This window comes from Aspergillus costaricaensis (assembly GCF_003184835.1).
Source record: "Aspergillus costaricaensis CBS 115574 unplaced genomic scaffold BO79scaffold_48, whole genome shotgun sequence".
Lineage (NCBI taxonomy): Eukaryota > Fungi > Ascomycota > Eurotiomycetes > Eurotiales > Aspergillaceae > Aspergillus > Aspergillus costaricensis.
In genome coordinates, this window is record NW_020291848.1 from 141,670 (window position 1) to 152,448 (window position 10,779).

Sequence of the window (10,779 nt, forward strand, 5' to 3'; positions counted from 1 at the left end):
CAGTAAGATGTGCTTTGTATATGCCTTATTAGGCTAGAGGCCTTCTAATGAGGACCCTATATTGGTTTTGGCCAAGGCAAGGAGAGATGTAGATGGTTAGATTGAGCCACTGGAAGCGCGACTTTATAGCTTTCGTAGACCTTCCTTGAGTGAATTATAGAATTCAAAACGGCTACAGTATTCGGGTTCACCATTTCTCCGAGTGAAACCTTCAGAGCGTCATGTGAATGATCCTGTTCACCATATTGGACATCCCCTATATATGCAATGCAATCTAGAGAGCACATTTTATGATGTATCCGATATATCCCGCTACTATTCAAGGGGTCATTGTTTGATATGGTGTTCCTGTTATTGCTGTCACATTTTCGTCCCACGTTATGCTCTGAACAGCCAAAATCTTACTGGGTTGGCTGTTCTCTTAGGAAACATTTGTCGTGGGAAAGCATACCCTATGCAAAGAAAATATTGGAGCGGAAACCAAAACCTACGGCCGCTTAGCATGACTGTTGATGTATAACTGAAGTACGTAGAGCTATCATTCAATGGGAATAGACCTATTGATTCAACTCCTGGGCTTGGCATTCCAATGCGCAGTGATCCAGAAAGTTAATTTGGATGAGAGAAGAGTAGTGAAGTCATCCGTCAGATGACTCCCGCAGTTTCCAATTTCTCATATATACAGTCAGACATGAGAAACTGTTGAATACTAAAACCATATACCGTCCATTCTAAATTGAAATTTCTCGTTTCATCATGTTCCCAAGCCTACAGAGCTTGTCCGAAGAGGACGAATATAAGGATAACCCGGCACCTTCCGGCCGGCGGCGGTCGTCTGTGGTTCCACCTAGCCTGCAGTTCCTCGTCGATCAGGACTCTCAGCAAGCTAGTAATGAGCCCGCTGAGTGGGAAAAGTCATGGGATCAAACGTACGTTTCATATATCGCTGAGAGGCGATCTAGTAGGTCTTCTAACCCCAACAGGACTGAAAACCCGGAGCTTTGTGATTTCTTAGATCGAGTCTCCTCTCGAGATCCAACTGATCCAGATCAACAAGGTGGGGAAAGAATGAGAAGGGGTTCTTGAGTTAAAAGAAATTTCAGATCACGATCTCAGGGACTCGACGAATCATGTAATTGATGATGTTGAAGCGTACATGTGATTGCTATTCTCTAATTTGTCGCAATCGCCAGATATAATGGATTTTAGTTGACAATGTGATTGTTTTTGTCTTCCCTTGTTGAGTCGCAGCTGATTATTACTAAAATTAATGCGTGAAAATTGCTGTAGTTTGTAGCGAAAGATCGTGCTATTCGGAGCACAGCTCAGAAGTGGACAATGCTCCTGAACTCGGAATACCCGAGTATCCATCGAGACATTTTATGTCGAGATGCTAGTGGGTCGAACCGGAGGAAATGGCATGTTACAATAGTGATGGCATCACCACGTCAACGGATGTGGGAAGACCATAACCTACTAAGCTTCAGCTAGCCGAACACTCACCAATCGCCTTACATTTGACCCACAGCAAGTGGGCCATATCAGCCCATCAGAATCAGCCCATTTTTCATCCCTCCGATTAGCAGCGATTCTGACGTTTGCCCCGGACACCGGGATATCATCTCCACCACTTCTACGATTGGCTACCAGTGGGTCTAACTTTGAAATATGTCGCAATAAGATGGCTTCCTCCTTCTTTCTCTTCCACAGATATACCGCAAATTTCACGCAATCTTATCCAGGCACGGTACCCGACTTGCAGGGCATCTTCTTTGCCACAGTGTGTCGCATATAGATCAAATCGTCATCTGTGCCCTTTCATCTATTGATTCACCTACGGAGTGATCCATAACTCCACAAAATGGACCGTCGCCTCACAATTGCATCCCAAGTCGCCGTCGCGGCTGTGGCTGGCTATTGCATCTACAAGGCCTTCAACGCTCGACAGCAACAACAATCCCTGAAGGATGCCGTGCCTAAGTCATCTGCTGCTCCTTTGACACCAGAGCAGATCAAAATCATCAAGGCCACAGTCCCTGTTCTACAGGAATATGGCACCCAAATCACCACTGCCTTCTACAAGAACATGTTGACAGCGCATCCTGAACTCAATGCCGTGTTCAACACCGCCAACCAGGTCAATGGCCACCAAGCACGTGCGCTAGCTGGTGCACTGTTCGCATATGCATCTCACATCGACGATCTTGGGGCCCTCGGTCCTGCCGTTGAATTAATATGCAACAAGCATGCATCTCTATACATCCAAGCTGACGAGTACAAGATCGTTGGCAAGTACCTTCTGGAAGCTATGAAGGAGGTGCTTGGAGATGCCTGCACCGATGAAATTCTCGATGCATGGGGTGCCGCATACTGGGCCCTGGCCGACATCATGATTAACCGCGAAGCCGCACTGTACAAGCAGAGCCATGGCTGGACCAACTGGCGCCAGTTCCGGATTGCCAAGAAGGTGCCCGAGTCGGACGAGATCACCTCGTTCTACTTGAAGCCAATTGACGGCAAGCCACTGCCGCCGTTCAGACCAGGCCAGTATATCTCGGTCAGTGTCCAGGTTCCAGAGTTGAAGTACCCCCAAGCCCGCCAGTACTCGCTCAGTGATACCCCTCGCTCGGATTACTATCGTATCAGCGTGAAGAAGGAAACGGGGCTCGATCCTCGTGCTCCGGGTGCTAAGAGACACCCTGGATACGTCTCCAACGTTCTCCATGAAATCATCAAGGAGGGTGATCAGATCGATGTATCTCATCCCTATGGAGACTTCTTCTTGTCCACTGCCGAAGCTACCCATCCGATCGTTCTTCTCTCCGCCGGTGTCGGTATCACACCCATGATGTCCATCCTGAACACCATCACTCAGAAGAAGCAACGCAAGATCCATTTTATTCACGGATCCCGTACGACCGATGCTCGCGCCTTCAAGAGCCATGTTCGCAAACTGGAAAACGACATCCCTGATATGCAAGTGACCTACTTCCTCAGCAAGCCAGCTGGCAGTGACCAGCTGGGCGTCGACTACCACCACGCTGGGAGGATTGACCTGCAGAAGCTCGACGGGCCGTCTCATCTGTATCTGGACAACCCTGCTACGGAATATTACGTCTGTGGCCCCGACACATTCATGACGCAAATGGAGCAGGCTTTGAAAGCCTATGGTGTGAGCGATGACCGGATAAAGATGGAGTTGTTCGGTACAGGTGGTATTCCTCATAACTAGAACACTCTTCTGTTCTGGCTTTTCTGTACTATACATTAGTTGAGATGTGGTGATCTTTTATGATACATAACGAATTGATTCCTATAACCAGAACAGACGCCTCTAGAAGGAAAGTAATTCACTTGTTTCTTTGTGTTAATCCATAAAGACACAATGTTTGTGCTTCAACTTATATAAAAGGAAGAGGAGAAAGATCTCAAGATGTCAAGGTTCATCCTGGCCCGCATGTAGTCCGAAACACAAATCTCACCCCAAGAAAAGCCTCCATGACGCCTCAGTGCTCATCCGCCCCATCCATATTGACTTCATGCCAATCAGCATACAAACGAGCGCCTAAAGTAAGCATCCCACCGGCAACTCTTTGCCCATCTGCATACGCCTCGAACGGGTACCGAGTTCCAGGCTGAAAGTTGAGGCCTGGGGTATTAGCAACAATTTGCCCTTTCGCGGTTGGCCTGAAAGTATACTTGTTAGATTATCCAGAAACATTCAAAGATGGTCAACTCCTTACAATGGCTGCAGCACTCTTTCGAAAACAGTATTGATTTTTATTCGCACACCTTTATGCAATTGTTCGTCACTCAACGGTGGGTCCACCATGACCAACTCGGCAGTCAACTGGGCGTTAGGGGACTTTGTCAGAATATGGTCCACATGGTGTTCTTTCCCACAGCCATATAGATAAAACGGCATGAGCTCGGGATATTCGTTCTCAAGATTATCGAAGGCAAGCGACTGGTCAACAACTTTCCGGGTAATATGGACTGTGAAGGGAGGGATCAACGGATCTGGCATTACAGGTTCACCCATTCGATCATTCGCTGGAGGCTGCGGTTTCGGTATACCCCTGTCCATGCGGGCAGTGAATTGTTCTGCCTGAAGAAGGTCATTGAGATGGTGTCTCTCAATATTGCCGAGCGTGAAAATTGAGTCTGGGTACGCAGTACGGAGTCTCCCATACTCTTTCATTACTTGGTCGGGAATCGATGCCTCAAGGATGAGCTGGCGGCGATGATTGGCCATGTTGAACATGGGAAAATGAACAAGGAAGAGGGTTATGTCTCCTTGCATGATAAATCCGTGGTGATCGGGCGTTGGAGTGTTGCGTTTGCGGCATCGCTGCATATCGTCAATGTCTTATTTTTGAGGACAGGGCCTTTTATAATGTGTACCTCAATTTCCTGCTTTGCGATTTTCTTGACGCCATCGGCCATGGATTTGAGATTGTCGGGGTCAGATGGCCAAGGACTCATTGTGACGCTGACGAGGGATGTTAGGTCTCCGACCGCTTCTTTTCCGAGGCCCAGTCGTTCTTTGTATGTTGTCAGGCAGTCGCCGTATGTGTTGGAAGACATTTTGGTCTCGGTGAGTATTAAGGGTCGTTCGTCGGTCCCTGTCTCTTCGCGAGCTCTGTTTGAAAGGCGCTGAAAGATTCGCGTGTTCAAGTAATTTGCTTCATTCTGTGGATATGGTGTCAGTGGGCAGTGTTGGTGGACAAGGTATGGAAATTCCGATGCTGACCACGTCTTTATTAGGAATGCCATTGATCCTGAAATTGAAAGCAAAGGAATTAATCATCAAATCACTTCCAATTTCTTTGAACCTATTGAACGTATCTGGATCAGATGCAAGTTCAGAGTTAGATTGGTTTATGATATGGTTTCGCATCCAGTTTCTCTCTTCTAACACTGGTCTAGATGTCCAAGGAACAGTCCCATTCTGTTCGGACGGAAGCATGTGGAACGGCACGACGATGAGATTGTCGTCCCCTTCATCGTCATCGCCGATGGCCATTGTAGCGAGATGGCAGTAGAGCTAGAGTGCAGAGTTTGAAGTCAGCATTTTTACCCCGCAGAATGGCATGTACCTCACTTTTACAGAGGCAAATAACGCTTTCCCAAGCAGCAGGCCATAGCCCCCAGGATTGAGACCAATAGTCTCGTGAGAGAGCCATACAGCCACCGGGGCTGCTCCAGGCTTACTGCCCTCCACACCGTATATGCCCATACTTTCTCTGTCGTCCCCGTTGTGATGAATTATTGGACTTGTCCAAGTAATGAGGTACCGCATCCTCTCGTCACGATAGCACAGCCCCCCTGCCGGGTAGTGAATGTATCCGGACCTAGCCACCCAGTTAGCATGGTAGATTTCTTTGCAAAAAAATGACATACTTATGAGGATCAATCGTGATGCTATCTGCGGAGCCCAAAGACCGCATCTGCGCGATGGTATAGGGATTCAAGACTAAACTGGTAGTCACCGGCGTTGGACTCCCAGGGGGTGCAAGCGTAGAGGCAAAATACCCACCCCATGCAGCATCACAGTGCACAATAAAAGATAACCCCTTCTTCATGTACACCTCCCTCAGCTCTATGATTCTCTCTAGCGGGTCGCACGCCCCATGTGACGTAGATCCTATCATGGCGATCACTCCGAAGACGGGAATCTTCTTCATATAACAGTACTTGAGCTTAGCTTCTAGATCCGCCATGTCCATCCTGGCATAGCGGTCAACTACGACATTGACGAACCGATCGGATCCCAGACCGGTAATTGCTAGTGGATGAATTGATTAGATATTGACGAAATGATGGGTATGATGTGTGGTGTGCCTACCTCCCCCTTTCGGCCACGAGTAATGTCGCGTGCTGCTGATGAAGAACCTTGCTGGTTCCTGGATATTGAACGCACGCTCTAGTGGCTCCATACCAATAGTCTGCACCAAATAATTCTTCAGAGCGTACTCAAGGAAGGCTGGTGAGATTCCGTATTCCTGCGCTAAACGAGTTGGTAGATCTAGCACCTCTGCGGGGTGCAGGTTCAGAAGGTCCCATCCTTCAAGGTCCTTAAAAGGTCTTCGAATTCTATTTGCATCCTGGACTTCGAACGGGGGTTGAGCCGTAGTCAAAAAGTGGAGCGGGCCGCCTTCATCCATTGCAAGTTTCAAGGACAGCGGGTAGAATTTGAGGTTTCGAGCTATCAAGTTTGTGAGCTTATGAGCGGAAGTTCCGGGCATTTTCACCATGACATACCTGCCCAAATTGCCTCCAAGTTTGCAACAGAGCCATCCTGAGGACTGTCAGCTGACGAGTTCCCCGGTTAGGGGAGGGAGGGTGTACGCAGGTTATATGACCCCAGCCTACAGCCTTCTCAGAATCGCCACAATCAACGTTATAGCCAAGCATCTTACACAGCTGATTACCGACTTCGTGTTCGATATACGTGGTATAGGGGCCCGACTCTGGGGTGACATTGTTTGGATTGTACATCATCGCTGCAATGTCTTATTATGGTCTATTAGCAAGGGTGTTGAGCGATTATGGACGCAGTAGAGGTCAGCTTACATCCCAAAGTACTGGCCATAGTGGTATCCATGTTCATATGAGCATTGTAGCGAGTAGACCAAAATGGAATAGAGTAATTCGCCAGATTGTTCATGACCTCAGTGAGCTTCTCGCGTAGGGTGTCGATACTTTCCCTAGCACTGGGATATTCGATCATGTCCCGTGTGATGAAAAACGCATCGGTGATGTCCAGGTTTCTGCGACTCTCAGCGTGTTTGGTAACAATATCAAGGATAAGTGCCTTGAATTCCTCAACATTCTCTGCCTTTGGTCCTAAGAACCATGAGCTTACTAGAGCATTCTCAGAATGGTGATTCATCACTGCGATCGTGGTCGTTTAATCCTTGTTTGAATTCGTAGACGGAACCTGTTAAAAACAATACTGAAGAGCAAAGAGCATGAATTATAATGATTGATATAGTATCAGGTTCTAAGATACAGCTCGGAGACTTGCCGGATTTATTGTCTAGTCGGGGTGGTCCTTGCTTACTCTCCTCAGGAAGAGTTGCTATTATCCCACTTTGTAACACTCCTCTGTCCAATCTCGGGTAACACAAACAAACAGATCTGCGGCACAGGTAAGGTATATTGAGACCCCCAAAGTTTAGAACCCTTGGAGAGTCCCCAGTATGGCAAAACTATATGCGAAAATCCCTCTGTCGCCGCAATTTACCCCAATGCAACTATCCAAGCTCAGACATTGGGAAGGCAGATGACAAGCGATCGCAGCGATCACAGGGGCTACATGTTAATCCCCGGATTGATCACCAGATTATAGTCTGTAAATACGCCAATTAGTTGAATCCAATAATATCTTGTGGGGGGGGGGGGAGAGGGCCATACAAGGATGATCAGATTTCTATCAAAAGTAGGCACATGCTGAGGTGAGAATTGTGCTTGGATACATAGTACAGCTAACCCAATGTCTGAGGACAACAAAATGGAATACCGTAGCGGCAATTATCTGCACCAAAGTGTGTATGCAGAAAAGGCAGGATCGGAATACACAACGATAAAAGTGGAAATGCAGCGTTTGGTTGGGCCTTTACCATCCGTAGGTCTTGAAGACAGCCCCAGCAACTCTACTCTTCTTTATTAGCTGCCCCAGCCAGAGGTCCTTACCCCTGCAGCACTGTTTACTATCATCATCAGCGTTAATTGGTGAGAGAACGAAAGTCAGCTCAATGGCGGCCTGTGCATAAAGCATCCTATCCGCTAATTGTTGGGTAACTATTGGCCCAAACAAACTGGCTCCGACGCCGATCATGAATCGCCCAGATCCAATCTAAATCCACGGTAAGCAGCGGAGCTAGTGGACCTCAGCTGAAAGCCTGCTGGTCGATACGCCTGCCATTTGTGGTATGTTGAATTAGCTTTACAGCAGTTGGAGGGTTACTTCGCCTGCAGAAGTCACACGATAAGACGATCTACATCCGATCAAAACCTATTCTAGCTTCTGAATAAGGTTAATGTGGACCACATCTATACATGTAATACCATGAGTAGCCCTACTTACATGGCACACTATAGCACAGTTGTATCTCCAGATCTACATTGACCCATTCTTGGTAGTAGTTTCCACGTTCGGATACTCCATCACACACCTACTTCCAGAATCAGATCATCATTATTTTAGTACTTTTTAGTACTTTGCGTTCTCTGTATCCTGATATATGTACATGCATGAAACGTGACAAATCAAATTGGTTTTCTGGTGCGCAGATCTTCAGCACGGTTCAAACATGTATCGAACTCATTTGTTCAGTAAAACATAAATGCCCTTGTATGACAGGAAATGCTCGAAGAAGCTCAGTATCTTGTCGTTCCCCTTGCTTTCATCTTTTGTCCCAATCTTTTGTCTTTCCCCGTATACTACACTCTAGTAATCGATTTTACTTTTCTATCCACTTGACAAACAATATATGTCCAAGGAATAAGAGTCATCTTGGGCACTCTGGGCACCCTGGTTTGGTCTGTAGAATCGAGTCAGACTAATGACTATGGGACCTATTCCACCTTCAGTCCATCCCAGCGTACAGCCTGATCCCAGCCAATACGATGCAAGGGACACCCATTCGTAACCGAGAACCTGCGACTGACCCTCAGGTCTCTCAGGAGTCGATTGGCTTCGGAAGTTCCACATGGAGCGCTGTTCTCTGTATATGAGACATTCGGTATGTAACTAGGGGGAAGAAAGAGCATTCATTGGATAGATTCACTGGATTCGAACAAACCTCACTATCAGTATACTCACACGACATGCGCTCCCTCCTGGATGAGGAAGACAGGGGCTGCCCTCAAATAAACGCTCATGATCTCGACTGTCATGGGTCATTTTCTTCTGGACAAAGCACTTACTCAGACGTGTGTCTTTTTTCTGCCAAATGCTCCATATCCTATTCGCCGTGCCGTATCTACCCATGTCAGTTAGCCCACATCAACTCATGAAATTGACCGGCTTTATTCAGGTCGAGCACTGATTGGTCTTCAATCTCTACGGTATCAGAAGTACAACCCGCCCTCTCTTGAATGCTAAACAGCATACTATTGTGCCTCCGAAGGTAACACCGGTAGTATTACCATAGTATAATATGCGGAAAATCGCTTTTATTGGCAGGCCGTATATCAGGGTTGTAAGTCTACGGTCCAATCATCGCTACCCGCTTTTGTGACAAGAACTGTTCGATGGACATCGAATTTGAAAATACATGTATAACAAATTGCACGTCACCATCCTTTAAAGGGACTGAGAGGGTGGAAGATATGCGGAAAGCGAAATGCTCCTGACGAGGATGCCGCGTAGTTATTTTTTTGGGGGTGGAGAATTTACTGCGCGTTACTACAACGCATAGGACTTCAGGCTAATTTGAGCAATATTTCCCAGGGGGCATTTCTTATCAGGACTTTGGCCAGATTATCATTGATGGTTGTGATTCGTTGATCACGTCGCAGAACATAAAAGCTATTCGATGGCTTACGGCGGGCCTCGCTAACGTTGCCACTTTCCGAGCCAGCTAAAATCTTTTCCTTTAGCGGGATCTCGCTAGATTTTCCTTCTTCGCCCCGCCACATTACGCACGCCGCCAAACACTATCATCTCCTGCATTAACGGATCGATCTATCAGGCATTGTTTCCGGCTTGATGATTGCCTTCGGGCAGACATGCGCTCACACTTTGGCTGGTAAGGTGTCAAATCATACCCACCCTTCTCCTTCTCCCTTCCCCAATCCAGTTCACATAGAAAACCGTCATAACATTTAATCTAGTGTGACATGTAGACAGCGTAAAGTGAAATGCAACGAGGAAAGGCCTATATGCGGCCCATGTGCCAAGTCCTCCCGTGATTGTGTCTTCTCCGACTGCATTTTCCGTCACTACAGCGCCAGCGACCTTGCTGCCGATGATAGGGGATATGCTGATCCAGATGAGAAACAAACATGGGTCAAGATACCATCTGATCGTAAGCTAGACTCCTGTTCTTCTGTCTATTGCCGAATATCAGAAGGATGATCAGCCAACGTGAATTGGACAGATGCTAAGATTTCCGCAGTCATCTTTATCCAGGTCAAAGACCCTTTCGCTGACGATGAGGAGCCAATACTTCTCCTGGACAAGCATCGCTCGATTGGCAGTACACCGATAACTCCTGTTACTGAGCATGGTGTGATTCCGAGTTCTATTCACAGTCCCGCCCTGCCTGCAGAGAATGGGGTTTTGACAACAACCTTGATACGACATTTCAAAGAAGGTCCTAGTCAATGGTATCTCTACCCGTTCGATTGAATGAACGATGAACTGACAGTCTTTACAGGTTAGACTGCTTTGACACTAATGCCTACTACTCCATTAAGGTGCCTGTCATGGTGGCTACGCGGCCCATGTTGAAGGCTGCTGCATGTGCCCTTGCCGCCAAACATCTGCACCGTATGTGCCAGGGAGAGCCTCGTCGGATCTTGCGGTTACCCCATCTTCGAAACAGCGCCCTCAAATGGGCCAATGGAGGAATCGACCTGAAATATGAATCAGTACGCCTGTATGACGAGGCTATAGGATATTTGAAAGAAGCGATTAGACTGGAAATTCCGAACAATCGGCGAGACGAGATGTTCGCTGTTGTTGCCATTCTATGCATGTATGAGTTGATCGATGCTCCCAGCACCGAATGGCGAGCCCATCTAAGTGCCCTGCCATTCTTGTATTGC

At 47.3% G+C, this 10,779-nt stretch overlaps 4 protein-coding genes across 4 annotated transcripts; 2 read left to right on the plus strand and 2 right to left on the minus strand.

Moving 5' to 3' along the window:
• The first annotated feature begins 749 nt into the window (after positions 1-749).
• BO79DRAFT_211658 (uncharacterized protein) lies at positions 750-1,099 on the plus strand. The gene has a single exon (XM_025683058.1). The coding sequence runs from the start codon at positions 757-759 to the stop codon at positions 1,084-1,086; it is 330 nt and encodes a 109-aa protein (XP_025534692.1). The 5' UTR covers positions 750-756; the 3' UTR covers positions 1,087-1,099.
• A 617-nt stretch (positions 1,100-1,716) lies between these two features.
• Positions 1,717-3,314, plus strand: BO79DRAFT_211659 (flavohemoglobin). The gene has a single exon (XM_025683059.1). It carries the CDS (start codon positions 1,862-1,864, stop codon positions 3,230-3,232), a length of 1,371 nt encoding a protein of 456 aa, XP_025534693.1. The 5' UTR covers positions 1,717-1,861; the 3' UTR covers positions 3,233-3,314.
• A 192-nt stretch (positions 3,315-3,506) lies between these two features.
• Positions 3,507-6,895, minus strand: BO79DRAFT_159782 (pyridoxal phosphate-dependent decarboxylase family protein; the record flags this gene model as incomplete). The annotated part of the gene is made up of 10 exons (XM_025678959.1): positions 3,507-3,687; positions 3,744-4,351; positions 4,405-4,692; positions 4,754-5,047; positions 5,105-5,354; positions 5,404-5,788; positions 5,849-6,208; positions 6,265-6,301; positions 6,376-6,515; positions 6,577-6,895. The coding sequence occupies 10 exons, from the start codon at positions 6,893-6,895 to the stop codon at positions 3,507-3,509; spliced, it is 2,862 nt and encodes a 953-aa protein (XP_025534694.1).
• A 1,125-nt stretch (positions 6,896-8,020) lies between these two features.
• BO79DRAFT_222193 (uncharacterized protein) lies at positions 8,021-8,998 on the minus strand (the record flags this gene model as incomplete). Its single annotated transcript, XM_025683550.1, has 6 exons — positions 8,021-8,058; positions 8,093-8,180; positions 8,473-8,549; positions 8,614-8,732; positions 8,831-8,897; positions 8,935-8,998. The coding sequence occupies 6 exons, from the start codon at positions 8,996-8,998 to the stop codon at positions 8,021-8,023; spliced, it is 453 nt and encodes a 150-aa protein (XP_025534695.1).
• Positions 8,999-10,779: the final 1,781 nt, after the last annotated feature.